The sequence below is a fragment of the Aspergillus flavus genome, chromosome 5, assembly GCF_009017415.1.
Source record: "Aspergillus flavus chromosome 5, complete sequence".
NCBI classification, from domain to species: Eukaryota; Fungi; Ascomycota; class Eurotiomycetes; order Eurotiales; family Aspergillaceae; genus Aspergillus; species Aspergillus flavus.
Genome location: NC_092408.1, coordinates 1450403 through 1478384, shown reverse-complemented (window position 1 = coordinate 1478384; position 27982 = coordinate 1450403). Strand labels below are relative to the sequence as shown.

Genomic DNA, 27982 nt, shown 5'->3' with positions numbered 1-27982 from the left:
CCTACCATTACGTGAGTGTATGAACTGTCTTGATGGTGTGTTAATATGGAGAGGATATGGGAATTAGGTCTGCTGTGTGCAGGCCGCGCCTTGTGTATAGACCTGACGCAGCCAACAGACTCAAGATTCACCCCGATGAGGTATATCTTGTGCAGAATATTTACTTTTGAACCCCTTTCCAAAGTGATAAGCAATGTCAGAGATATTATCACTGGATGCGGCATGTAGCGGTCATGTTGATACATGATGAGGCCGCATTAATACTTTGCTTCGGCTGATGGATGTATGGAATCTTTCTCCGAAGCCATACAATGAGCTGTCACTCCCGGGAGAGTATCCACTCGACTTTGATTGTAATGTTTTGTAATATGATCACTCCGAATGCGATGTCGCATGTTCTCCGATGATGTAAACATATTGACAGACGTGACTACTATGTCTTTACATTGTCCCCCAGGTGGGCTGTCATACGAACTTCATAAGTCAGAAAAATATGCCGCATTCAAACTGATGAAGCTGGATAAGTTCCTCAAAGTTGCCCATATTACACTAAGCTTCTAGGCGTCAAGTCGCATGGACTACTATTTCGCCAAGAAAAGTTATGTATTGACGTGCCGCCCATTGCAGCTCCAGAGTAAGCTAAAAAAGGCCAGACTCTTAACTACCCCAATGCAACCAGGCACCAAACCTTTGCTGGGGTTAGTCTTCCATCGCGTTGCCGAACATACTCCGAGATAAAGGTTAGAAATCAACGGGTGATAAGAGACGCGACCCAAGCTTTGTATTTCTTATCTTTTATCTTCGACTAAGGCGGTACTATGATTATCCGAGCAGTTCAAATTTAAACACCATATTCTCGTCTATAAGCAGGACGTCCAGCGGTAGAAGGGTAAAGGAGCATGGACGGGGGTAAGATTGAACCTTGTATTTCTTTTATGGGCAGGATTTTCTCAACAACAATGAGTCTTTTTACTAAGTAGCCCCATCGAAGTCTATCCGCGGCCTCCGAAGATATTTCTCAAAGTCGGTGCAAATGTGGGCCAGGTACACTCTCGGAACTAACCCTATAGCAACTGAGGCATTCTTTTACGTTTCGTTTCCTCTATCTCAGATCCCAAAAGCGCGCCATGTTACTCTACAATCCTGCACAGGCACGCCGTGCTCTACTCTACGCTGAGAATATGCGTTGCTTCTTACCAATTTGCTAAATGCAGTGGGGGGCATCAATATATCGTACTAACCAAGTAACGTCATTCCCGTGGGAATTGTCGAGCTGAGCACCGATAAAGGACCCCATGGGAGATATCATTGGCCTGTTATCGCGATTTTTACAGACTAATCCCCGCTATTGATGCTGATCTTTCCTGATAAGGGTATTTTGATATGGTAGTCTATCGCTCTCGGCACTGATCGGCGGTTGCCGATGGATACAAGGTAAGGAGAAAAAAAAAAGAAAAAAAAACTTTTCTGGAAAGGGTTCCTGGACGCGACAGAGAACGTGTGATATAAAAGGCCTGCCCCGCGCAATTGACACGGAGCCAATTAACCCCAGCAAAGAATCTGCAAGTCATTGGCAACATGCAGCTTCTCAACACCATCACTACCGGCTTGCTCCTCAGTAGCAGCTGCCTGGCAGCTGCCAGCCCTGCGACATGGCAGCGCTCTGTGTCTCAGGCCCCCAAGAAGGCTGCCCCGAAGGTGTTCATCGTGTCCATGGTATGGTTTCTCGCGTGAGGTAAATTGGAGATGGACAAAGCTAACATCTTCCCAGTTTGAACCCGAAGCTGCTGCCTGGTGGGGAATCCCCGAATTCGACCTGCTGGCTCACAACATCACGATTCCCGGTGCCTCGCCCATCTTCCCTGACGTTCACTGTACTGCCGACTACAGCGTCTGTCAACTCATCACCGGAGAGGGAGAGATCAACGCCGCCATCACAGTGTCATCCATTGCCCTCCACCCCTTCTTTGACCTCACCCACACCTACTTCCTCGTTGCTGGTATCGCCGGTGTCAACCCCAAGGTCGCCACCATCGGCAGTGCCACCTTCGCCAGATACGCCATCCAGGTTGCCCTGCAGTACGAGATCGACCTCCGCGAACTCCCCGACAACTTCACCACCAGCTACTTCCCCCAGGGCGCCTACGCCCCCGACCAATACCCCACCAGCATCTACGGCACCGAAGTCTTCGAGGTGAACGCCGATCTGCGCGATCTGGCCGCCTCCTTCGCCAAGAAGGCCAACCTCTCCGACTCCGAATCCGCGAAGGAATACCGCAGCAAGTACACCGCCGAGGGCTACGAAGCCGCCACCAAGGCGCCCGCCGTCGTGAAATGCGACGTCGCGACCACGGACGTCTACTACAGCGGCAAGCTGCTCAGCGAGGCCTTCGACAACACCACCGAGGTCTGGACCAACGGCACAGGCAAGTACTGCGCCAGCGCTCAGGAGGACAACGCAACCCTGCAGGCCCTGCTGCGTACTTCCGCCCGCAACCTGACCGACTTCTCCCGTATCATTATCATGCGCACCGCTTCCAACTTCGACCAGCCCCACTCCGACGAGTCTGCTCTCCAGCACCTCCGCTACGTCGACGCCGGTGGCTTCGAGCCCTCCATCAAGAACCTCTACAATGCCGGTATCGAGGTCGTCACCGGCATCCTGAACGGCTGGAACACCACCTTCAAGGCTGGTGTCAAGCCCTCCAACTATGTCGGTGACATCTTCGGCACCCTCGGCGGAACCCCGGATTTCGGACCCGGACGCCAGCAGGCGCTCGCGGATGCTGGTGCCATCACCAAGAGAGGTCTCCTCCGTCGCGGCTTGATGCTGGCTTAGGCCTGTACCACTAGATCGAGCCACTCGTCAAGTCTGTACGATATGAATTCATGTTAGCATAATGTCTGACTTTTTATCTTCACGAGACACTATCCATAAGATAGACCTCGCTTACGTACCTATCAACGTCGCATATATAATAAAGATAGATAACTCTATACCAAGAATCCAGCAATAGACCTTCCATTAAAGCATACAATGCACATCCCAACACAGTAACCCCTCACAAGATCCAAACCCTGAGGAAAGTGGACCCCGAGATAACATAAAACCACGCCAAGGGCCTCGTTCATCGTCCACGATCGAACAGAACCCTGACCCAACATCAAAGGCCCAGGGTTCATATATTCACACACCCACGGACAGCAAGAACCCCTTCCCCACTATAACCCGCGGCCCTTATGCCTGGCATATTATATCAGGGTTGATTATGGATTATATTATGCATGAACCTCGGCCTCGGGTAAAGTTGAAATTGAATATACACACGGGTATACACGGAGTACCGTCCGCTTTAATCTCCGGGGTTTTCTGTGCATTGCCACAAAGAGTCGAAATTAGTATTTGACCTGGCGGATGTCAACCGTCGGTTATAAATTAAATATCTGACCTGTCAGCCAAAAATAGGTTTTTTTTTTTAATTAGTAGGTGGAAGGTTGGGAAAAGTCAATTCGGACTTCTAGGTTTTTGTCTAATAGACTCTTAACTAAGTGCACTTTAGCCTAATATTCTTCTCTTGAGGATCGAGACTGATGCGGACTTGCGGTCAAGCATAGGATTTTAGATGCATTAGCTCTAGATTACACTCTCTGCAGAAAGGGGAAAAGAAAAAAGAGGGAAAAGAAAAAAAGAGGGAAAAGAAAAGGAGATCTACGAGACGATCACGCGATATTCAGGAGTCTAGAAACCCAACACGATCACCCGATTTTCTTCATCTTCTGTAGCGTGCCCGAGGTAGTCGGTATTAGGTACGTACCGTACCTTTGACTTCCTCCAGTGAAAAGCCTTAGTTCTAGTTTCAGGGTCTCTTTGGTGAAGATGGGTCTTTTTTCCAAGTTGGCTCTCGTTATCACTGGACGGTCCATTCCAGGGCATCGGCACAGAAATGCAGATCAACTACGCTACAGGACACCGGTAGGAAACTGTATCCATGGAACCCAATGAACCCTACGACCGAAAGGAAATCTATCCCGACGTCTGCAACGTAGTATCTACATCGGCAAATGTCAGAGGCGAAAAACAAAGGTTTGAAAGAGAGACCAGAAAAAAAAAAAAAAAGAGTAAAAAAGGAGTCCCAATGGCTCGGTACCTGTTTTGTTGCCAAGCGGCACTTACAAAATTAGAATTCGTTAGTTCCAAAGGAAAGAAAAACTTGGCTCTCGGCGGTGGCCGTTTGCTATTTTAGAAAAGGGTTTAATGAAGGTCTTGCTAACATTTCCGCGGGCTTCAAGACGGCGGACTTTTGCCTAAGCGAGCTTAGGTTCCACATCAGTGGCGGTTTCTAGAGGTTTTCTAGGGGAGTTTTTCCGCCGTCATCCTTGCCACGGGGAGGTTTTGTGATGTGTTTAAAGGGTGAGTTCTCTTACGAAAGTAAAGATATGTCCTGTCTGGATATACATCAGACTAGAATTCTTAATTGGGCGTGAAACACCAGCCTAGGCATGAGGTACCATGGTTCATGATTTTGCTTTCTAATATCAAAGTGTCTGGCAAAGGGTTCTTCGGATTGAACCGGAAACGCAGCATACAACTGGAATTTCGTTGGAATATTTTGGCATTAGCTCGTTTCTATAGAGTGGGACTCCAGACAAGGAGCTTTGTTTTCCCCTCGTATTATAATAATGAACAAAGGAAATCTAAAAATGTACGCAGAAAGCAAGAACACAACCCCCAAGTAATTTCGGCTGGGACCGAATTCCCCGCCCAAGTCAATGGTCGTGTGGATCCAGTTCAACCAGCGGCACGAAGCTGTGCCTCTGGGGCCTCTTATTCGCCCCGTAGTCGACCGAGTAGGAAACCGTTTTGTTAATATGACTTTTGCTGAGCGCTTGGGTGGACCCGAATGTGGGCGGCTTGCTGGGCGTGTTTCTCTGTTCGTAGTAAGACTGGTTGCTGGAGTTGCCGAGCATCTTGGGGAAAACATGGACAAGCATCGCTCGGAAGGTTGGGAGACAGGCGCACATCACGGCGATGTGGACTTCGATGACCGACCAGTGCACGATGGGTTGAAGTTGGACTGAAGCCATATAGTCAGTTCTGGTCCGATCCTATGCTGTCGAAAGGTGTCTGAATGGGGAATGGTACATACCAGTAGGGTTTGTGTTCCAGCGGTTGAACCAGAAGACAATCACTCGGGCAATTGCAACGCCGGTCAGGCTGTCCATCATTGTCAGTACGAGCATTAGAGCCATATATGGACAAAACTTACACAAGACCCATTGCAAACATAACGCTGACACCAGCCTTTTTCCGCGCGGACAAGTTCAGCTTGAAAACCTCGTAGACCGGCATGAGCACCATGACCGTGTCCACCCCGATATTGACATAGGCATTGACGAATGTAACCGCGATGAAGTTGACACACTTCCCTGGCTCACCAGTCGCCCATTGATCCCAGGCCAGGTGAACTGGGATACACCGGAAGGAATCAGTAAACACCCAGGTGATTCCGATCGCAGCATTCAATGCAATGATCGTGTACGCTCCGTAGCGAAACAATTTGGACTGAAAGATTCTCAGTAAGAAGAGACACACGGAGATTTTCGCCAGCGAAATCTGCGTTTTATACATGACGACAAAGGCGAAGAAGTACTAGGATAATCAGTCAAGCGGCCAGGTGGCGGTCGAAGCAGGCAAAGACAAACCTTGAGCACTATTGTGATGTTGTCCAGTGGAGTTATGTCCCACATATTCTGCCCAAAGCCATAATGGATCACTAGAATTGACAGTCAGCCTGGGATTGTCCGTGGTTCACACGGATTGAGCTTACTTGTCATATTGACGGCAAATATAGCTACAGCCAGAGACTAAAATCTGTCTTAGCTAAAGTCCTGTCATGCATGGGAACCATGATAAATCTCACATATGCCACGATAATCGTGTAATCGTCAGGACCCCAGCCACCACCAAGGCCCATGAATTTAGCAGCAATTCTGTTGGCGAAAAGGAGGGTAGAGAAAATGAGAGGAACTAGTGTGGCTGAGTCTACTTCCGGACGTCCCTTATGGGGTGCTATGCCGCATTGGCGATTACTGAGTCGTGTGGTGACTGCAAGACAGTTAGACTCCAAGAGTGGTTGCGATATGAGCGTGAATCCATACGGAGGGTCTGTTTCGGAGTACAGCTTGTTGAAACACAATCGGTCATGTTACTCTGGAATGTAGTGTCGCCGCAAAGGCATGACGTATCGGTAGATGCGCACGACGTCGAATTATTGGCGATTAGATCGCTCTGGCAGGTTACCTATGAGGTGGTCAGCAGGAGTACTTCAGGACTCTATAATCCCGCACCATACCGCGCACTGAGGCAATGTGTCTTCTGATTCTGTAGTTGCAGCTGCAGCCCCAGCTGCCAGCGTCGCTGAGGCCAGTACGAGTATCCAACGCAAAAGCATTCTGAGTGATATTATTCCCCGGGAACAGTAGGGGCGGGGGCCAAGCAGAGTGGGATCAAGTTCATTCTCTACAGAACACCCGTGGAGGGGAACCACTGTCTAATATGGAGTCGAGAACAAAGTCCCAGTTGGAAAGCTTTGATGCAGAGGTCCACCCGGCATGTGCAATGATCCTCACCAAAATTACCCTAAGTGATCCTCCGACCCGTTCACAAGAGCCCAAGATGGCTAGGTGAGCAGATCGTCATCTAGCGTCCAAGCCAGATAGGAGACCTTCTGAGGGGCATTCTTCATTTTATCCAGTCGGGGACTCTTGGTATTCGGGGTACGGTCCGGTATTGGACCACAACGGTAGTTCAAATCAGATACTCCCATGATTCGCGAATGTTAAGGTCGACCATCGACGGGGATCGTGTCCAATTTCCCGAAACACTAGATCGGCAGTCTACATGTACGGTTTTGACATCTAGTGCGACTGCCGGCCCAAGAGTTGGGGTGGGTCGGCCAACTCGTATGGCTGAAAGCCTCTGTCGACCTGCACGGGGATCTGGCGGTAACCCTAAATAAAGTTGATTGTTAGACGTCTTTCGTGGCGTTGGTTTCTACATGAAACTGACTGCGCAGAAACAAGAATGCCTTTTTGAGCAAGCCGTGCGATGGAGTCGTCGGGATGCAGACCATCTCGAGGCATCTCCGAGCCGGTACTTTCACCTCCACAGACTCAACCGCCGCTTCCCCCTTACTTAGCATACCCACTTGGTCCTCCTTCAGCCTCGCTCCACTCAAAACTGTACTAGCACTACTATTTCAAAAGTTGTGACTCGCCCGCCATACGCAGGCCATTTGCCGCGTAAAGGGGATGATTGTTAGATTACGGTACTTCGCGATGATATAAACTTTCCTTGGCCCCTTGGCCTATTGGACCTGTCAGTAAGAAATAGTTGCAGAGTTAAATAGAATAATCACGCATGCCGTGCCGTTATTTGTATCCATGCCGGTCTAGCAATAGACTACTGATTTTTTCTTTTTTCTTGGGCCAAGCGGTCATAGTCCGAAGCCGGCTTGTAATGCCCCTGAAGACCCGGGGCTTCTCTCATCCCTGCAGTTATTCCATGCAGGGCATTGCTACGGCTTCTAATTGTCAAAACTCCATTCTAGCATCTGTCAGTGATCCGACCACCGACTATGATAGGGTGCTACCGACCTTAATACGCTCCGCTTCGAAGAAAGTGGGAAGTGGACGGTGGGCCCAACATAGCTTTACGTTTATCCGTCGCCTAACTGGCTAGTTTAATTGTGTGCAATTTGCTATGCCTGTTGCCCTACCTCCACCTCAACGTGTTTTCCAGGTTCCCAGCCTCTGGAGAAGGAAAACTCTGCAAGGACTACGTAACCGAATGTAACCCTGTTACCCTGCTTAATACCCTTACTCTTGTTAAGCTTCTGATGACATACAACTCTATTTTATGACAAGGTTAGTATTATTAGATGCATAAATTCTTGGGATATGAATATGCTAGCTCCGACCAACATAAGATGCACGTGGTGGCCTTCCAGAGACGGTTCGACTTTCATAATAGCAACCCCAATTCCATGTCCCCATGTGCGATCAAGGCAACATGAACAAACATTGTCTCAATTAGCGCTCTTCGTGGAGGGTCTCCCACTACTGCATCCCAACTAATATGGAATACCCATTCCTATTCCCACAAATAGAGGCAAGTAGAGGGGGTAGACACGGACGCCAAATCGCCAAGAATAATAATAAGGAGGGTCACGTACTCCTACTGCATGCTCCGTATATAGAACAGGCACGCCCCAGGGAAACCGTTCTTAATCCGGAAAACCCCCAGGAATCATATCCATGACGCGCATATGGCCGTGCTGCGTACCATGTGTATCATCAGACCCATACCTCGATGCCACGCGACTAGGGAGGGGTCTCGAAATGTCAAAATTTCATGAAATTTATGCCATATACCCGGCCTGACATGAAATCTAGATTTGGTCTTGAAAAGAGTTTTTACGCTAGTAATTTGGTAGGCTTGGCTCTGGTCTATTGACTAATATAGGAGGTAGGCGGTAGGCGGCAAGGCGAAGCTGAACAAAAAAAATGAAGCTATTCAGAACACTGAAATCGCTTAGAAATAGTGGTTTTATCGCAATATACTTCGGGCCTCCGGCCCGAAGCGAGTAAAAAATGAGGTTTTTTTTTAGAACACTAAAATCGCTTAAAATGGTGATTCTATAGTAGATAATAGACTGAAGGTAATAATATATTATATATATATATATTTAACAGTATACTAAGATCTAGTTTTTAGTATTCTAATTAGTTTGATTAATTAGTCAGATTCTATAAGCGAGCTTTCTTATTGGCTAATAAGGGTCTATTTTGAAATTCGATTTTAAAATATTAAAATGGATGAACTTTCAAAATGTCAGTATTTAGTCAAAATTTCTGAATATTTCCCACCCCTACACGCGACACCGTTAAACACTCACACGGATCAGACATGAGACTGGGCCAAATACATATCAGCAGGGAATATAGTAATTGGTGCACGGTACATGGAGGGTCCAATGTACTATACGCCAATGGGGGTCTCTGGAGTATCAGGAGCGCCATTCAAAGTTATCTATGCTAAATATAGGTATACTGTTGTTGGAAAAGGCACGATCTCTGGGTTATGGGATTAGCTCAAGGGCGATGCCTAAGTATATCGGGTCCTGCAGGAAGCTCAGGGTTCTGTAGTCCCTGTTTTCCTTGGGGTAATTGACCTAGTAATGCTTTATAACCTCTATGGGGCTGGAAAAATTCAGCATATGCTGCTTATAGGATAGGGTGGGAATTCTATCAGCAGTATCGAGAATGCGCCTTCTTGTCTAGAATTTACCGAGGAGGAGTTGAATTGTAAAATCTCGAGATCTGTGAAGAAGATCCGCTCTCTCGGAGTGTTGTATAAGGACCTTCGACCTGATAATATACTATGGAACGCTGAGGTGCGACGGGCCCTGATTATTAATTTCTATTCGGCTAGATCAGACCACCGACCGAAGAGGCGGATGTTTTCTACAGAGGCACGTTAGCCAAAACAAGCTCATACTATTTGCTAATGATAACTGTACATTACTGGGGCATTCTTTCGAGATGATCTGTTCCTGGGGTATTGTGAACCGGAGTTTCTTTACATAGGATTTATTATTTTCCTTTTACGACGACTGGCGCTTTGGAACACAAGTTGATAGAGGCTATAATACTATATACTATTATATATCTAGGATCCGTAAGCACTAACAAAATTTGTTAAGAGTGAGGTAGCTTAATATAATATATGCCACGCCGCGAGGAGTTTCGCCGGTATATATAATAGATCTAGCTTGGCTACTAGAGGCGACTGTCATATATAATAAGAATCAATTGGATAGTTTAGTTGGCCCAAGTAGTGAGATCTGGAGACTCTTTATGTAGGCCAGTATGTACGTGTAGATAGCTGGTTGAGCACTCAACCAGCTGCGTGTATATATACACGTTTGATAGGGAATATACCTCTTCGTTTAAACTAGCCCTCTCCACGTTACCTCAATGATCTAGAGTAATCGACTCCTGAATTCCCCTCTGAGTTACGATACGAGAGACCACTCTTTCAAGAATTAGCTTAGCTACTAGATAGGTGATTCCGCCTCGCCCGTCGTATGTTCCGTTTCAGGACTGATAAGGATCGATCGGATAAATGGTTGGACCTGGAGGCACGTGTTCTGTTTGACACGTGAAACGGGGAAGCTTCGGGGCAGCGGTGCCGATTCTCCGGATAACTGTACGGGGAATGTACGTAGGATTGAGTCTGCTGTAGACTACTACTGGACCATCTTAGTCCCCACAAAACTCCGTGATGAAGGCACTTCTTGAGTGCTGACGACAAATAACGAAAGTATTATCTAGGGCAATTTGAATCATAACCTGACTCCTAAGGCGTCCGCTGCAGTGCGCAATGCCCAGTCTTGATGAGAACGTCCCATCACGAGCTCCAGACGGGCCCGGAGATACAACATTTACCGCAACCATTGGTGCATTGCTTTCCTACTCAGCCGGAAAATCTTTTGATTTTAACATTCTCGCAGGCCCGAAGCAAGGACGATACGAACATATTCCCACTCGATGGCGTTGATATCGAGAGCGTTTCGAACGAGGAATTAGTGCGGCTTGGGGAGACTGCTTCTGTGCTCTACCAAATCGGCTCAAGCAAAGTCCTACGAATTTCTCATGACCTGGTATTGAAATGCGGGCCTTTAGTTCTTCCCAGTGAGGGTAGAGGTCTAGAGTTTGTCAGAGCAAAGACCTCAATCCTAGTTCCTCGGGTCTACCGCTCATTCCAGGTGGACGACCCCTTCGAGTACTATGGGACGAGAGGTTATTTGGTCATGGATTATGTCAAGGGCCAAAATCTTGGGAGATTGCTAGAAACATCTTACCAAACATCAAAAGGACGATGTGATCTGTCAGACAGCGGTGATAATAAAACAACTTCAGTCGATTCCGATTCCAACAGCTGGCCCTCTTGGAGGGGGTCCTTGTTGGGGTAAATTCTTCACAGACTATGGTGCCGGTCCATTCAATTATGGGGCCGAGATGGAAGCTTGGTTTAACCACAAACTCAAGATATGCAAAGATTATAACCAGGCCCCCCAAGATATCCCCCCATTTGACTTTCAGAAGTTCGTGCTCGTGCATCAGGACATCAGTCCTCGAAATATGATATTGGACGCTACTGGAAAGGTTTGTTTGATAGACTGGGCACATGCGGGTGCTTACCCTCCTGCGTTCGAGCGAGCCGCGATAGTCGAGCAGCACAGATTCCCGGAGTTCAACGAAATGACACTTCATGTCATGCCAGAATACGACGTCGAGGTGCGGCAACTGCAGTCAATTGGGTATGGACTATCAGTTGCCGGTCTCGCATAATCACCCACTTCTTTTTCCGTCACTTGAATCGGCCGTTACGAACAACCTCCATCGAACACTGCAGCATGAGCCCGCAGGGGTAGAAAGCAGGCAAAATAGGAGTTCAAATGGCTAGGAATAAGGGTGAGTGCGGAATATTGGAGGGAGTTTGGGAAGAGAAAAAGATTTAGGAGGAGACGAAGTCAGAACAGTGAAGAAAAGCTCTTTTATATTGGGAAGCCAGGCGGGCGGTGTTTACAGTACGGCGTATCGGCACCAGAAACGGTAAAACGAACATAAGCGGGAATTCACAGGTCCTCGTTTTACAAATCCAACTTAATAAAAGTACGGCAAGAGTACTCCTACTGAAAGACAAAGAAGCCTACCAAGGCCTATATTTGGATAAGTACTACCTCCAGTTGCGATGTTGTTACAGAGGCCTGATCCCAACAACTCATAATCAGCAGCAGTCCTGTTAATATTTTCAACACCTCGAGTCCTAGCTTCTGTACTCCTCAAACAAATCCATAGGAAAATAATCCGCCAGCGCTTGATAGCCCGCTACATTCGGGTGTAAATAATCGCCCGAATCGTACTCATCTGCAAGTTGTGCCGGTGCCTCAGGATCTCTAAGCACTTGATCAAAATCCAAAACAGCATCAAACACACCACTCGTCCTTATCCATTCGTTAATTCTCTGACGCGTGTCCTCCCTTACAGGGTCCGAGTAGGGTTGTACATCAGAAGCATTAGCTGGTGCACCAAAGGGCGTTATAGTAGCCCCGAACACAGGAATGCTGGCTGCGTGGAGACGGGTCACGATCTGCTGATAGGCAACGATAAGTCTATCGCCGATCTTCTTCTGGACCTCTGGGTCGGCATCAGCGACTCCGATGTCATTGACGCCTTCAAAGATAATAGCGTATCGGACGCCGGACTGAGCTAGGGCGTCGCGGTCAATGCGACTGATTACGTTTGGGCCGAGCCCATCTGCGAGGATTCGGTTGCCACCTGCTGCTTGGTTGAGGAGAGCAATTGAATTGGTCGTTGGGGTTTGCTGCATGCGGGTTAGGAGGAGGTCGGGCCAGCTGGATTTGTTAGCTATGCCTGGGTTGGTGTAATAGGTCTGCTGCTTACCGGTTGTTCTTGTTCGTATCGCTTCCTCGTCCGTCGGTGATGCTGTCGCCAATGATTGCGCAGCTGCGGCTCGTGGATGGGAGGTGAGCTTCAATGGCGCTGATAAAATACCTATCAGGCTGTTAATTTCATGTTCAGCGGCTCAGCGTAAGCAAGGTTACTAACCAGTGATCAACACTCTCCACCGAAGAGTCTGTTAGATTCCTTTTTCCGACCCAGTCACCCAAGCTCATCCATGATGTTGTTCTACTTCCTGGATGGGAGGTAATTGCACCTCCACCCTGACCCTGTTCCAGATAGATGTCGATAGTGAGCGTATCTTGCGCTTTCACCGGGAATGCAATGGGGTCTGAAACGACTAAACCTCCATTCGGGATGACTATGTCTGCGCTACCGCTGAAGAGAACATCCTTCGTGGTATTGGACTGAATCGCACTCGTCCCGAGCTTCTGGTCTACGGGTAGACTGACTGCAACTTTGGTCACTGAAAGATCTTCCAGGCCGAATGCATTAGACAAGCGTAAACGAATCTCATGACCTGGTTGGGTGACACGAATGGTCTGGCGGATGGTAGTATTTTGAAATATGTATGTTGAGGAGTTCTGGCAGTGTTAGAGACTGAGTGTCGGACTTCTAGGAGAGTTTCATACATAGGGAGGTGGAGGTAGATTGGCTGGCTCGGTCAACTGAGGCATGGCAGTCCATATGCTGACCCAGTGAGTATCTGAATTTCGAAAGAGTACATTGTTCCGTTGGCCTATCGATGAACTAAGAGGATAGGACCATGCTATCCGAGCTAGGAGGAGTAGGGAAAAAATACGAACGAAAACATGTAGTAACATGATTGAAGTTCTGAACTGTAATATCCGCTACACAATTTGTGCTAGCCTTGTTCTCCACTGTCAAGACTTGGGTAGCCTATATATACTCAGGGACTCAAAACCTGGGGTAATCTTCAAGCCTATTGTAGATCGCAAAGCCGGTAGACCTCCGTTCCTCCGCATTTCCTGAAGCTTGAACCGGCTAAACCGGCTAAATAACGTCTCTTTCGCATATATCATTTGAAGGACCAGTAAAAGCTGGTCAAAAAATCCTGTTCAGGCTCCTTACACATAGTTGCCGGCAAATTTGTGATCGACACGGTAACTGTTTCTCCGCAAATAATCGGCGTGACTTTCCTGGGGTAGCAGTACCCTAATTGGGATGTAAACGAAGCCCACTGTGCACACTCACAGATAAAACTGTTCTACTTCTTAGGGCATTGAATATTATAGCATGTTTACTAGATGGAAGATCCATAGGTATAAAGATGTTTCTATAATGCATTACTTTATGACTGCTTATGCTGGTCCACAGTTATCTCCGCAAACTCCGGGATGAAGCGGGGAACAATCAGAGGATATATGCCTCCTCATCTCCCAGCCACCAAGTTCCGTCTGCCGCATTGAGTGTTAGTCAGTAAAGACAAAAGTCATAATGTCTATCTTCCAAGCCCAGAAAACCGCCCTTATAACCGGCGCGGCCTCCGGAATCGGTTTCGCGACCGCTAAGCTCTGTCGGAGTCGGGGCATGCACCTTGCGTTGCTCGACATCGATGCTGCCAACCTTCACAAAGCGAAAGATGAACTTGCTGCCACTGACCCTTCACTCAAGACCGAGTCGTACGAGATAGATGTTGGGGATAAGAACAGGTGGTCTGAAGTTGCAAATTCCATAAAGTCGGCATTCAGTGGAGTGGATCTCGTGTTCTTGAATGCGGCAAGGCCACAGAGAGCGCAGAGCCAGTATGAAGGAAAACTGAAGCCATGGGCAGATGTTGAGTCCTGGAAGAAGGTCTGTACAATTGTGTTGTATTTGGAAGCTGTGGGACTGAACTGATTGAAACAGACATTCGACACTAATGTCTTCGGACCGCTGAACGGCATCGAGGCCATTCTCCCGTTGCTTCTATCAACCAACACACCTAGGTCCGTCGTTATCACAGGCTCCAAGCAAGGAATCACAAACCCCCCAGGAGGTGGCGCCCCAGCGTACAATGCCTCGAAGGCCGCCATCAAGAACCTCACGGAGCACCTCGCTCACGATCTTCGGTCGGATCCCGCGACTGCACATATATCTGCACATCTGTTTGTTCCGGGATGGACCTGGACTGGACTAATGGGAAATGTTGGGCCTACACAGGAGGAGAATGTGAAGAAGATGGCTGGAGCGTGGTTCCCTAGCCAAGCTGCGGAGGTACTCGTCGATGGAGTAGAGAAGGGCTCGTTCTATATCATCTGCCCCGATGGAGAGACGGATTGGCCATTGGATCAGGCTAGAATGCAGTGGGCTAGCGATGATGTCGTTGAAGGGCGACCGGCATTATCTCGTTGGGAGGCGAGTTGGAAGGAACGGGCGGAAGCAGGCATTCGTGCTGATGCTGAGCAACGGAGAAAGTAGGTGATACATTATATTTCGAGCACCTTGGACGGATTATTATGGAACTAGGTACTACAGTTGAACGTGTTGTCGTTCCGGATGTTGTAAAGGGTGTAAAGGTCACTGGATCTGCTTCCGCTTTTGGACACAAACCCTAAGGCGCAAGTGAAAGAGAGTCGATGAGCAACCCAGACAACAATAATAACGAGCCCAATATTCACCATATCATGTAAATAGAAAGTTAGCACGCATTGGATGATAATGAATGGATTTATTACACGGTGTAAGACACTGCCGAGGGTAGTACCGGAGCAGCAAGATTAAGTTGCCGACAGCATTCCAAATGATAAGATACCAAATCACGGCGGCGCCGAGACGTCGGCCAATGCAACCTATGTAACGTCGACGATCGCCGGATTCGTCCAACAACAAGAAGATGCGGAGGTTAGCGTGGGGGTGGCCTCCGTCTTTGGCCCATTGGAGGTCAAGGCACAGGGGTTTCAGTCGCTTATCATCGTCTTCTTCTGGTAAGGTTGCGACCCTGCTCTTATCACCCATGACGATGATACTCTGCCTTCCGACCTGCATGACGATGTGAGGAGAAGCTTTTTAAACCTGCAGCCTTTGCGAGGGTCACAAAAACCTGAACAATCTGCACCCCTTACATCAGGTTGATTCCGTTATTCGCCCATTTTTCTATTCTTTCCCTCTCCATCTTCCTCTCCCACCGCTGGCGGCAGGATCATGGCATCGAAAAGTGTTCCTTCATCCGACTTGGAGCGACATGATACGTTCAAGTCCGCTGGACGGAATGCTTCACTGGATGACAATGACACTAACAAGTTGGGTGCCTATGCATCTGCTCCAGGTGTAGTCGAAGATGTAGTCAGAGTGGTTGATCACAAAGCTGAACGAGCTTTGTGCCGACGATTTGATCTGCGATTGCTTCCTATATTGGCCGTTATGTGTAAGTCTCGGCAAAAGTTTAACCAAATTTTATACTGATGAACTAGATCTGTTCAATGCTTTGGATAAAGGAAATTTGGGAAATGCGGAAACTGATGGGATGAGCGATGGTAAGGCTCAGATCGAACCCCAGCTTATCTTAAGCTAATTGATAGATCTCAACTTCAAACCTAACCAATACAACCTCCTCCTGTCCATATTCTTTGTTCCATATGTCATTTTTGCGCCGCCGTTCGCGATGTTGGGCAAACGATTTAGCCCTGCCAGAGTGCTACCCATTCTCATGTTTAGCTTTGGTTCTTTCACCCTCCTATCGTCTGCGACCAAGAATTTTGGTGGGATGTTCGCACTCCGATGGTTCCTAGGAATGTCAGAAGCGGCATTTTTCCCGCTGGTGATCTACTATCTGACGACCTTTTACCGTCGCGGTGAGCTCGCCAGACGACTAGCCATCTTCTACGCGGCGTCCAATATCGCCAATGCCTTCTCCGGCCTGATCGCATTCGGCGTATTCCAAATTAAACACTCCAGCATTCCTAACTGGCGCTATCTATTCATCATCGAGGGCGGAGTAACTGTCCTCTTCTCCATATTCGCATTCTGGTACCTCCCCCGCAGCGCCGCGGAAGCAAAGTTCCTCTCAGACGACGAGAAAGCCCTCGCCTTGCATCGTATCCAAGTCGATTCGAGTGCGGTAGTGAACGAAGAATTTCGTTTCCGCGAAGCCCTCGGCATCTTTAAGCACCCTAGCACTTACGTATGGCTCTGCATTGAAATCTGTCTGGGAGTCCCCATCCAAGGTGTCGCCCTTTTCTTACCCCAGATTGTCCAGCGACTTGGCTACAGCACCGTCAAGACGAACCTATACACAGTCGCTCCAAACGTCACCGGTGCAGTCATGCTGCTGATCCTGGCATTCTGCTCCGATGCAGTCCGTCTCCGTTCGCCTTTCATCGTACTCGGATTTCTCCTCACATTCGCCGGTTTCATGATCTATGCTTCCATCGATGACGTGCAAGCTCAGATCCGCGTCGCGTATTTCGCAACTTTTATGATGACCTGGGGAACTTCCGCCCCGTCCGTGTTGCTGAGTACATGGTATAACAACAACATCGCGCACGAAGGTCGTCGTGTGCTACTTACCAGTATCGGTGTGCCACTGGCCAATCTGATGGGTTTGGTGAGCAGCAATGTCTTCCGCAGTCAGGATAAGCCCAAGTACATGCCGGCATTGATCACAGTCGGGGCGTTTGGGGCCACTGGGGCCGCATTGGCAGGGTGCTTGGGGATTTACATGTGGCTTGATAATAAGAGGCGCGATCGCAGGGATGGAGTGACGGTTAGAGCGCAGGATGTGCCTACCGAGCGGTTGAGAGATGGTCCTGCTAGTCCTGAGTTCCGGTGGTTTCTTTGATGGTTTGGTTTCTTGTAATGGAAATTGTTATTTGACATCTTTCAGCGTTGGTGTCCATGGGTCTTTTCTTGCTGTCAATGAAATTGTAGTTTCAGGCGCTGTCGTGGAGAGGTTCCGTTGCTCTGCATTTGGACGAGTCTTTACGAAGTACGGTATTTCCCAAAAATCGTCATCTTGGACTACTGCTGAGGTAGGTTTCTGAGCACATAGTGTGTATACAAAAGTGGATCTATTCGAGTTATATGATCCCGTTGTATGTGCAACTGGCGAAGCTCGGAATGTAAACTAAATAAATCACCTTGTTGACAGAGACTTATGCTGAAGAGGTATCCATCAATATTCAAAACAGCGGGCAGTTACCAAAGGCTCACTGACTCATCAGACTTATACGGAAGTTCAAGAATAATCATCTTAGGCTTTCCCACTGAATCGTCATGTCATCGGAGAATCAATAAAACGTCACAGTATTTCCACGTCTTAGTTTCACTTAGATTTGTCGGTGTGGTACCAGTGTGTCATAACAATTCCTTTCAAGGAACTCCTGCGATCAGCTTCTGAATATGGCCTCATTTCTGATATGCCATTCAAGCTGCTAGAGTCGCTACTTTCATACCCATTCAGTCGAGCCTCTCGACCATCACCAGTGCTGCCAGAAGTCTGCCTCGCGGGTGTCTCGGCCAGAAAGCTGCAACTTCTCAGCAGAAAAGGCACCTTTCCCAAAGTACCCGGCTACCGCCTCACTTGCACCGTAAGTAGCAAAGAAAGCGATCATGCGAGGGGAGGTGCATAACTGCCACATATCAGGGCCGGCATCTTCATGCTTTGCTTCCTCTTCAGGGGGATTCCAGGCTATCACGCATAAAGTGATTGTTAAATTAAGCGCGGTGCACCTTTGCAGCTTGATGTTTTCAGGAAACAGTTTCTGGCTGAAGTAGAACGGGTCGTTAAGTTCATCCGCGATATCTTCTGCACTGCGATCCTTCTCGGCTTCAGTCGCTGCTACTTGGTCATCTCCAAATAGGTACCATGGTATAGTTTCACGCATTTTCTACTTATTCAATGAGCTCCATTATGCATATACCCCAGGGGACTTCTGTATCTTACCAAGGCAGTCTGAGCAAGTTCCCGAAATGCCTCCGATATTTCCGGTCCAATTCCTGGCCAGTTGTCCTGCGCGGGCGCCTTATCCAGAAAAGCATTCGTGTAGTTATCCAACGCCGTCATCAACTGCCGTATCGCCCATCCTCGTTAGGTTTGGGACCAAAAGCTCAATTGCGGTGACAATATGCCTACCTTATCGAGATTGTCCCCAACATCTTCGATATCATCATCCGTCCATCGCTCCAGTCGGGACTGCCAGTCACCGTTGGTAAAGCGATTGAACATATTGTTCAACTTCTTTAACGCCAGTCACACGATCTAGCTCCGATGACCATTCATCCAAGATATCCTCCTCGGCTGTTTTTGGTGAGCTCTACTTGGTACTTCTTTCTCGGGTAAGAAGAGTTGGGGCATTGGTTCAACCAACCTCGCTCAGCGCTCTTGATCTTCTCCGTGTCATTGTTGACTCGGTCAACAACATTATTAATTATCTTGACTAAGGGAGCATCTTGGCTGGAGTTATATGTACGCAATGCGTATATCTTGAACTAAGAGGTATCGACCAAAACTAGCGGACCGTAGTGGGAGATGATGGAATTTTAGGAGAGAGATATACCAAAGGAAGCCCTCCTAGATTATGTACTACCACGATTCACCCTCGTACCCCTCCTCCCAGGCAGACGACTCATTCTCGCAAATTGACTTCGTTGGGGCAGCCGTGCTTCAACGATCTTTCAGCTGGGGAGTGTTGAGCTGAGTAGATACTATGGTCGGGTGCGATAGGATCGTGCTGATTCCGTGGATGTGCTTGTCTATTATTGCCTTTTACGAATTTTTGCCATCTGTATAGAAGTTATCATTGGACCACCCTTGGCAAGTGGTTCTGATAGTTCTACTCCCGATCTCTAAGCGAACCGCTCCACAGAGATTAACACGATCCTAGTAATCACTCAATTAAGTCTTGGACAGTGAAAGAGGCCGAGCGAATTGGGTGGGAAGTTTTACTCTTGTTAGGAACATAAAATGTCTGTTGTAGTGAACTGGTACATAATGGCTTAACTGGGAATTACTAGTAGTATAAGTAGTGTCACGGTGGATGCCCGAGAGAACAATTATCCCGCAGGCCACTGCTGGCGGCCCAATAATAGCTGTGCTGAACGCCCGTTTAGCTTCCGCGTATCTCCCATCTCTCAAGGCACAGTTGCCTAACATTTTATATAGTTTTGAATTTGTAGTTGTAAGTAGCGGTAGGCTAGAGTAGCTGAGAGTTGCTGACCTTCCATAGGGAGGTCGTTACATCCTCTATATGAAAGCAGTGGCTATGTAGGTACTAGCTATTACTCTAAGTGGATCTAAGCTGAGGAGCGATCGTGGATAGTACAGAGTACTCACTGGTAGCGGTATAGTGATATATAATCATGCATTATCGTTTCTAAAAATCATTATAGTGGACCCCTTGCGACTATGTAGTTATAATTGTCAAGACGAAGAAAACCCCCCACGAAGTCTCAAGCTTCCACCTCCACTTCTCCGCATGTAACGCGGGGAACCTCGTCCCCGGATCTGCAAGCATCCAGAGAATGTGGATATTACTCTCGTATTATTGCCGGTCTTGGGTAGAAGTTGACACGGTGGTCAGTGCGGAATGCTACCGTGGCACCGTTCCGTATGACTGTTGCTCGAGAACAACGTCAAGATTATGTATCTCATTCCTTCGGTGGCATTGAGAGGTGAGGTAAGCCTTCGACGTGACCTGTCGATTTGAAGACTCCTTCCGAAAATGTTTTAACCTCGGGTATCCACCAATTCAATCTTCTACCCGTTGCAAGATAGACGACGCTTTGGCCCTGACCCGCGTCCTACTTCAAGTGGTAACCCCTGTGGACAATCAACTAGATTGCGACCGCCCCGTTACTTTAACAGATCTGGGAACTTCTATGTTGGGTTATACGACTGCTCGACAGTAAGAGTGACACATTCCTTACATGGATGAGTCTAGGCGTATAGTTGCCCTGTACGAGGACAGGGGCATATGTTACCTTGACGCGATGGCACCTCAATTTGGTGAACGAATTATTAATATTTGTGGATATCCAATGGACTAACGATAAGCTCGAGATAATATACAGAATCATGCCCATGCCACGGTGTCCATCTGTGTCCCATTTGCTGCGATCGAAACCATGTCAGGCTGACGGATGGCTACATCTAGCAATGCCGGCCCCCGACAGCGTAATAACCAGTAGATAGCGTGTGGAAGTTCTTCAACGCGATCGCATCGTTGACCCTGGCAGCCCATGCTCCTGGCTAAGCGATCAAAGTCTGGGCTCATTCGGGCATCACAACAAGCTTTCGCACCGTACGCGCTCTGTAATTGCGACAGAATAGCTTGTTGCCGATTGTTAAAGACGATCACCTTGATCTGTACTTGATGTAGCAACGCGGTCATGAGCTCTTCCATCGTGGTGCAAAAGGAGGCATCGCCGTCCACGGCAATGACTTGTTGATCGGGGAGAGCTAACTTAGCCCCAATGGCAGCCGGTACGCCAAACCCCATCGTGGTCAGGCTGCCAGAAGTGATCAGGGAATGTGGATGTGTACAACGGAAATGTTGGGACGTCCACATTTGATTCTGACCGACGCTGGTGGTCACAGTTATGCTGCTCTTCATGGGGGTTGTTTGGCGGTTGAGCTCGGCCACAACCTGTTGAGGGCACGGGCGATGTTTTGCCCTACCTGTAGGCTCTTCGATGGTATACAGCCTTTTCCAAATCTGGATCTGGTCCAACCATCGAACTCGATCCTCCACAGGAATTAAGAAGGAGAGTAAAACGGGCAAGGTCTCTGACAGGTCGCCGAGAATGATCTCTGTAGGTTCGATGACTTTCCCAAGTTTACCTGCATCGATGTCAAAATGTACGATGCCTCTTCCTCCGCCCTCCCTATCCAGGGCTTTGGGCGCAAACCCATCTGCATCGCCTACTGCGCGCTCGTCCAATCTGGCCCCGATAACAATGAGTAAGTCGGCATTTTGGATCGCGCAATTGGCATACGGAGCGCCATATGTACCAATCATGTGCAAGGCCTCTTCGCGAGTTTCATCGAAGGAACCCAAACCGAGTAGTGTGGTTGCCACGGGGATCTGAGCTTTTTTAGCTATCTTGGACAACAGCGTGCACCCCCGCGCCGAAGCGAGGACGCCATTTCCTGCACAGATCACCGGGTGTCTGGACTGGTTGATCATGTCGGCCACATGGAAAATCCTCTCATACAGAAAGCGAGCGTCGACTATTGGCGGGGCAACGATGCAATCTTTCTCGTGCACTTTCTCGACCATCAGCGCCACTCTCGGTAACTCTTCTAGGGCCTGTGAGTCAAAGATCGCTTCACCGATTTCAGAAGAGATGTCTAAGAGAGTCGGCCCAGGCTGTTTGCTGGTGGCATGAAGGAAGACCGCATCAATCGCACCAGGTAACTCGCTCAGTCGTTGCACACGCGCACGCCACTTCATACATGCTCCGATCCGCTCCATGGACTTTTCCTCCTGGAGGGAGTTGGTTTCTTGAGTGGCAGGGACCTGGCCACAGATCACCACCATAGGTGTTCCATCCAGAAGGCCATCCAGCATTGGACTGATTATGTTGGAGCTACTGGGGTCAGTGCTCACAAAGACCACGCCTGGTCTTCGGGTTGCCTTGGCGTAGCCCTCAGCCATGTGGCCGGCACCTCGTTCATGACGCGATGGAACAAAACGAATGACAGTAGACTTGTACACATCCCGAAACAATGCTAAAGCGCCTGCCTTTGGGTGTCCAACTAAACCACGAATTAGATGGGGCTAATATGCCCTAAACGAGTCACTTACAGATGTGGTCCACACCGTGGCCGATGAGACGCCGGTGGAGGATCTCTCCTCCCGTAAATCCTAGAAGTCCCTCCATCTCACAAGAAGTAGCTCATTACGTAGAGGCAAATGTGTACAGAGCACAGCACAGGACAGGGGATGTGCAAGGGTCCGCCTGCTTATATGGTGGACATGGCAGGGCTGCCCGAGTCCTCAGCGCTCTATTGGGGAACTACTGTACAAGGACAGTGATGTACGCCTATAGCGGTATGCCCGAGAACAAAGAAGATAGATATAATAAAACCAGGGGCCGCCTAAAAGCCGGACTCCACTTGGCGAAGATCCAGTGGTGAAGCTCATTCCCCAAACAGGTAACAGCCTCGCGGGCGGTATCCCAAGAGTCTTACCAAATTGGTTAACATGGCTTCGCCACCATGCAGACTCTCGTTTGAGATGCCTCGAACACGTTAGTAGACCTGGGAAATACTCTGACTCTTCACCGCTATCCCTTGCTGTGTGCATTAACCTCGGTTCCTATCAATTCCTGGTGGTGAGTGTCCTCATGCAGGATTTGACGCACAGCGGACCAACTTATTCGCCAAGTACTCGCACATGGCGACCATGGCCTTGGAACTGTTGCTTTGTTTAAATAGAGGAAGATCATGGTCGATGGCCAATTATACTAGTTTACTTCGAAAAAGCGACCGTGCAACGTGAACGCTACCGATACCTTCCCCTTCATCATGGTCACCCAATTCAAACCAACCCTAACCAAGAGTCTTCCCTCTCTGGCAATGCCAACCCTACACACGGCACTCGCACCTCTTCTTCCTTCAAAACAGAATTCTTTTCTCTCTGTCCGCGTGGACGGTGTGTTCAATCAGGTGGCCTTCCGAGTTATGCCCGCGCCGCTTAGAGAAAAGCAGCCATTATTCGACTTGTCGAGACGCCAGCAACTACAATCTGCCCACAATGTTCGAGGCCTCCTCTTTGGATTCTGGTCGCCTGGCTGTAGCAATGGCTTCAACATCGCGGGATTCCATCTACATTTCATCTCTGACGATCGCACCGCGGGAGGACACGTTACGGGATTCGAGGCTTGGGACGTGAAGCTCTCTGTGGGGGTTCTCAAGGATTATGTGGTTGAGTTGCCCCAAGACGAGGACTTCCTTGGAGTCCCAATTCGGAGTTATGAGGAGGATCAAAACCTTTCCTGAAGGGCTTCGGGGTTGGGCTTGGCTGAGAGGCCCTGGTAAGAGTTGTGAAACACCAACTGACGTAAATTGGTATGTTACATCTCCATCTCTGTATCGCATGACATTGAGTGCCAATAAGGAATGCAGCTAACGGAGATCTACATAGCACTTTGTATTTCCTAAACATGCGCGACGCATTCGTTTCATACATTGGCCCGGAGAGATCGACCGATACGATATGATCGCCCTTTGCCTCCTGATATAAACACCGCACATGATCTTGTCGATCTTCACCATCCAACCAACCATATTCTCCTCTTCTCCAAAATGCCATGCCATACGCTGGGAAGGTCGCGATGGGTCTCGGCATTCTTCGCAGTGGGGCACTCCCCACCGTGACGTCGAGACATTATTAATCGTCTCCAAGGAATTTCTCCAAAGAGAATTCTCCAAGCTTCTCTTCCCAAATTGAAGTCGAAATTGTCCTTCACTTTGTCATTTAACGTGAGGGTGAAAGACTTTTACAGCCAAAGAAACTTACGATGGCCTCAATTAAGCAGTGGACGACTCCCTTGAAGGGAGTAGAGTCGTTAAAACTCACCGAAGCCCCGAAGCCCGCTCCGGGCAAGGGCGAAGTCCTCGTCGAGATCCACGCCGTGTCGCTGAATTACCGCGACATCGAGGGTACAGTTAGCGCATCCTTCTCCATGGTTCAAAAATCAGAGCTAACGCTGTGATTCAGTAACTAATGGCGAGTACACCCATCACAAGTCCGTCGGACAAGAAGACCGCATAGTGCCATGCTCCGACATGTGCGGCGTCATCACGCAGGTCGGCGATGGTGTCAGCGCTTGGAAAGTCGGCGATCGCGTTCTCTCTACCTTCCTCCCCGATCATCAGACTGGCCAAGTGACGGAAAAGGAACTGTCGCGGGGGATGGGTCTGCCCCTCGATGGTGTCTTGGCCGAGTACCGCGTTTTCCCGGAACATGCGCTGGTCAAAGCGCCGAGCTACATGAGCGATGAGCAGGCCGCCACGCTTCCTATTGCAGTCGTGACGGCATGGATGTCGATCAACGGCATGCGACCTATGGGACAGAACGGAGGACACGGAGAATATATCCTGCTGCAGGGAACGGGCGGTGTCGCCATTGCCGGGCTGCAGATCGGAAAGGCGTCTGGTGCTAAGGGTGCGTTACTGACTGACCTATGATTCCTCTTTTATTTTATTTTATATTGCCTTCGGTGGAAGCAAGATCTCTAGCTAACATACGTCCAGTAATTATCACCTCTTCTTCCGACTCCAAGCTCGCCCAAGCCAAGGAACTCGGCGCCGACTACACAATCAACTACCGCACCCACCCCAACTGGGAAGAAGAAGTAATGCGCCTCACCAACAACCACGGTGCAGACATCATCCTAGAGGTCGGTGGCGCCCAGACCCTGAAGAAGAGCTTTGACTCCATCGCCTTTGGTGGGTTGATCAACTGCATCGGATACGTCTCCGGGAAGATGGACGCGCCAGATGACCGGACCAACGTGAACTTGCTGGCACTGCGGAGGAATGTTACCCTGAAAGGGATCATCAACGGACCCAAGGATCGGTTCGAGGAAGCGGTGAAGTTCTATGAGAAACATCAGATCCAGCCCGTAGTTAATAAGGTGTTCTCATTTGAAGAGGCCAACGAGGCGTTCAGGTTTTTAGAAAGTGGGAATCATTTTGGGAAGGTTGTTGTTAGGGTTAAGTAGATGGACAGATGTAGAGGCATAGAGATAAACATAAGTCATGCAGGTTGGATCAAAGCTAAGATCGCTATGGCAAGACTTCCTAAGTATAGTGGACATAAGGAGAGCATATATTCATATATCAGTGGTTAGCCATCAATATCATTGCTACTACAAACAAGAGCGTTTCTTTGTTATGCATATATAGGAACAATCATCCTTAATAGCAGTCACTCTACTCTTATTCCCGTGGAACTTACCCCGCTGCCTGAAATAATTTTCCATTGACTCTCTAATCCTTTATTCCAACTTGGCGTGGTGGGTATATTAACTAGGCAACCTACTAGGCACCTACAGCATCACAACCTATCTGACACCCGTCCCTCCCAGCAAAGTGAACCCAAGAGATACTCTACAGATATATCATACCCAACAGTTCTTGCCTTCCACAGAATACCGCCCTGATTTCCAACAAAATGTCACACAAACCAGCGGACCACACAAGACGAAAGCCCCCTAGCCTTTTCCCGGCAAAGGAGGAGCCCACATCGCCATTCTACACAATGTTCCAATCCGCACCACCAGACTATCTCCTGCAGCGTGAAGAGCCACGCGAATACCCATCCTCGCGAAGTTCCCCCACTTATAGAACTCGTGGTCAGCAAGAAGATTATGGTGTCATACTCTATGGAGTTGCTCAAAAGATGTAGCCCTGCAGTTGACCCGGGAATGAGACGTACATATGGAGCCTTCTTAGATTAGATTGTATGTACTTGTCGTCGTAATGCGTGAGGCGAACTATGGATCTTTGTGGAGACGATGGTGTCAAGTCCGACATCCTTCTCGGAATTCCGACACTCAAAATCGGGAGGCAAATCTCAACTCCGTAAGCCTTCACTAGGACACTCAGGCAGCACCGTTCACCGCCATGTAGGCTATATAAGGACGTTCCCATATTCATCGAACAGGTATACCACCAACCATAGCACAAGCACGCACTGGTTCTCAGTAGCTTAGGACAAATAAAATTAATCTATATCCCTGGCAGTTACACATCATGTCTGAGAAGGAGGAGGTAGATCTGGACTCTATCATTAATAGATTGCTCGAAGTCAGGGGTAGCCGACCAGGTAAACACGTTCGACTGCAGGACTCGGAGATCCAATATCTCTGTCATAAAGCGCGTGAGGTTTTCATATCCCAACCCATATTACTAGAGCTCGAGGCACCCATTCAGGTATGCCTTCATGACCATCTATCTCCCTTGACCTATCTCGCGGAGAAGTGTACCAGCCCATCACTAACCCGTAGTAAATAGATTTGCGGTGATGTCCACGGCCAGTACTACGATCTCCTTCGCCTGTTCGAATACGGCGGCTATCCACCTGATGCCAATTACCTGTTCCTTGGCGACTATGTTGACCGCGGAAAGCAGTCGGTCGAATGCATTTGCCTCCTGCTAGCTTATAAGATCAAATACCCCGAGAACTTCTTTATCCTGCGAGGAAATCACGAATGTGCCTCGATAAACCGAATCTATGGGTTTTACGACGAATGCAAGAGGAGATATAATGTCAAGCTCTGGAAGACGTTTATTGATTGCTTTAACTGTTTGCCAATTGCGGCTATTGTGGAGGACAAGATCTTTTGTATGCATGGAGGACTTAGTCCAGATTTAAATTCCATGGAGCAGATCCGTCGCATAATGCGTCCCACAGATGTAAGTCCATTCCTTCTCAAATACGTTTTGAACCTTTACATTAATTAGAATAGATACCTGACTGCGGTCTATTGTGTGATCTCCTCTGGGCGGATCCGGAGAAGGAAATAACTGGCTGGGGCGAGAATGACCGTGGTGTCTCCTTCACATTCGGCCCTGACGTTGTGCACCGTTTTGTGCAGAAACACGATATAGACTTGATCTGTCGTGCGCATCAGTGTGTGGAAGATGGGTATGAGTTCTTCGCCAAACGAAAGCTTGTCACGTTGTTCAGCGCACCGAATTACTGTGGTGAATTTGACAACGCCGGCGCTATGATGAGTGTTGATGAGAGCCTGCTTTGCTCTTTTCAGGTATGTGGTATCCATGTTTGAGATATTGAATGAACGCGGCTGAATGGTTTTACTTAGATTCTTAAACCGGCTGAGAAGAAAAAAGCAATTATTACCAGAGGGTTCAAATCGGACAGGTCTAATCCATCTTCAAGTCAGCAGAAGAAGCAATCATAGTGATGCCAGGGTAGGGTGAAGTCTAAACCGTAGCCATATGAAGCTCCATGTTGTGTGTATTATGTATAGTCGACTTATTTTTTGTCCTCATGATTGTCCCTAAAGTCATACCTTCATGTCTAGTATCCGTCGAGTGACTGTGATTTATTGGAAAAAATGGAGGATTCTGTGTATAATAGAATGTAAATATCGAAGAAGGGAATCTACTCTACTGTTGATGATATTCAAGCCATCTAGTCATTCTTGTGTTCAAAGGGCTTTAACACCTTCCCAGAGCTTTCGACAACTCAGTTAGAGTTACAAGGCCATCATACAAGTCTACAAAAGCACTATAGTTGCATTATCTTCGAAGGAATTTCAAAAGTTTACAAAGGATGTTAATGCCGCCGTTAATAAGAGATGTTCATCAAGATTTCTAGAACCCCCTGATCGTACCGGGCAAACAAGATGCCACGTCCTCTCTATAGCTCGTCCCATTCAGTTTCTTTGAAATTCTTCGCTCTTTCATGGTCTGGATCCCTACAGAGATAATAATAATCCAGCCAAAATTCCCGTGCGG

General features: G+C 48.4%; 12 protein-coding genes across 12 annotated transcripts; 8 read left to right on the top strand and 4 right to left on the bottom strand.

Moving 5' to 3' along the window:
• Positions 1-1578: 1578 nt before the first annotated feature.
• On the top strand, positions 1579-2839 carry F9C07_6408 (putative purine nucleoside permease; the record flags this gene model as incomplete). Its single annotated transcript, XM_041292780.1, has 2 exons — positions 1579-1716; positions 1772-2839. The coding sequence occupies 2 exons, from the start codon at positions 1579-1581 to the stop codon at positions 2837-2839; spliced, it is 1206 nt and encodes a 401-aa protein (XP_041147498.1).
• Positions 2840-4767: 1928 nt separating this feature from the next.
• F9C07_6409 (uncharacterized protein) lies at positions 4768-6452 on the bottom strand (the record flags this gene model as incomplete). The annotated part of the gene is made up of 8 exons (XM_041292784.1): positions 4768-5075; positions 5148-5215; positions 5268-5650; positions 5704-5774; positions 5829-5865; positions 5922-6106; positions 6160-6301; positions 6354-6452. 8 exons carry the CDS (start codon positions 6450-6452, stop codon positions 4768-4770), a joined length of 1293 nt encoding a protein of 430 aa, XP_041147497.1.
• Positions 6453-10457: 4005 nt separating this feature from the next.
• Positions 10458-11712, top strand: F9C07_2258774 (phosphotransferase family protein; the record flags this gene model as incomplete). The annotated part of the gene is made up of 2 exons (XM_071510139.1): positions 10458-10962; positions 11003-11712. 2 exons carry the CDS (start codon positions 10458-10460, stop codon positions 11413-11415), a joined length of 918 nt encoding a protein of 305 aa, XP_071364368.1. The 3' UTR covers positions 11416-11712.
• Positions 11713-11893: 181 nt separating this feature from the next.
• F9C07_2222536 (SGNH hydrolase-type esterase domain-containing protein) lies at positions 11894-13373 on the bottom strand (the record flags this gene model as incomplete). Its single annotated transcript, XM_041292783.1, has 4 exons — positions 11894-12482; positions 12532-12642; positions 12697-13133; positions 13182-13373. The coding sequence occupies 4 exons, from the start codon at positions 13371-13373 to the stop codon at positions 11894-11896; spliced, it is 1329 nt and encodes a 442-aa protein (XP_041147495.1).
• Positions 13374-14007: 634 nt separating this feature from the next.
• On the top strand, positions 14008-14970 carry F9C07_6411 (short chain dehydrogenase/reductase; the record flags this gene model as incomplete). The annotated part of the gene is made up of 2 exons (XM_071511460.1): positions 14008-14366; positions 14421-14970. 2 exons carry the CDS (start codon positions 14008-14010, stop codon positions 14968-14970), a joined length of 909 nt encoding a protein of 302 aa, XP_071364367.1.
• Positions 14971-15693: 723 nt separating this feature from the next.
• F9C07_6412 (putative MFS transporter) lies at positions 15694-17329 on the top strand (the record flags this gene model as incomplete). The annotated part of the gene is made up of 3 exons (XM_041292779.2): positions 15694-15916; positions 15963-16025; positions 16071-17329. The coding sequence occupies 3 exons, from the start codon at positions 15694-15696 to the stop codon at positions 17327-17329; spliced, it is 1545 nt and encodes a 514-aa protein (XP_041147494.2).
• A 637-nt stretch (positions 17330-17966) lies between these two features.
• F9C07_2233965 (uncharacterized protein) lies at positions 17967-18715 on the bottom strand (the record flags this gene model as incomplete). Its single annotated transcript, XM_041292782.1, has 3 exons — positions 17967-18377; positions 18434-18556; positions 18623-18715. The coding sequence occupies 3 exons, from the start codon at positions 18713-18715 to the stop codon at positions 17967-17969; spliced, it is 627 nt and encodes a 208-aa protein (XP_041147493.1).
• A 1165-nt stretch (positions 18716-19880) lies between these two features.
• F9C07_2284707 (acetolactate synthase catalytic subunit) lies at positions 19881-22579 on the bottom strand. The gene is made up of 2 exons (XM_041286319.2): positions 22296-22579; positions 19881-22246 (listed from the first exon to the last, which is right to left on the bottom strand). The coding sequence occupies exons 1-2, from the start codon at positions 22369-22371 to the stop codon at positions 20562-20564; spliced, it is 1761 nt and encodes a 586-aa protein (XP_041147492.1). The 5' UTR covers positions 22372-22579; the 3' UTR covers positions 19881-20561.
• A 328-nt stretch (positions 22580-22907) lies between these two features.
• Positions 22908-23897, top strand: F9C07_1641420 (alpha-acetolactate decarboxylase). The gene is made up of 2 exons (XM_041286326.2): positions 22908-23560; positions 23637-23897. The coding sequence occupies exon 1, from the start codon at positions 23018-23020 to the stop codon at positions 23489-23491; it is 474 nt and encodes a 157-aa protein (XP_041147491.1). The 5' UTR covers positions 22908-23017; the 3' UTR covers positions 23492-23560; positions 23637-23897.
• A 115-nt stretch (positions 23898-24012) lies between these two features.
• F9C07_6416 (putative alcohol dehydrogenase) lies at positions 24013-25218 on the top strand (the record flags this gene model as incomplete). Its single annotated transcript, XM_041292778.2, has 3 exons — positions 24013-24154; positions 24213-24659; positions 24749-25218. The coding sequence occupies 3 exons, from the start codon at positions 24013-24015 to the stop codon at positions 25216-25218; spliced, it is 1059 nt and encodes a 352-aa protein (XP_041147490.2).
• A 452-nt stretch (positions 25219-25670) lies between these two features.
• Positions 25671-25904, top strand: F9C07_6417 (uncharacterized protein; the record flags this gene model as incomplete). The annotated part of the gene is made up of 1 exon (XM_071511461.1): positions 25671-25904. One exon carries the CDS (start codon positions 25671-25673, stop codon positions 25902-25904), a length of 234 nt encoding a protein of 77 aa, XP_071364366.1.
• Positions 25905-26251: 347 nt separating this feature from the next.
• F9C07_6418 (putative serine/threonine protein phosphatase PP1) lies at positions 26252-27423 on the top strand (the record flags this gene model as incomplete). Its single annotated transcript, XM_041292777.1, has 4 exons — positions 26252-26431; positions 26513-26914; positions 26968-27267; positions 27325-27423. 4 exons carry the CDS (start codon positions 26252-26254, stop codon positions 27421-27423), a joined length of 981 nt encoding a protein of 326 aa, XP_041147489.1.
• Between the last annotated feature and the right edge of the window lie 559 nt (positions 27424-27982).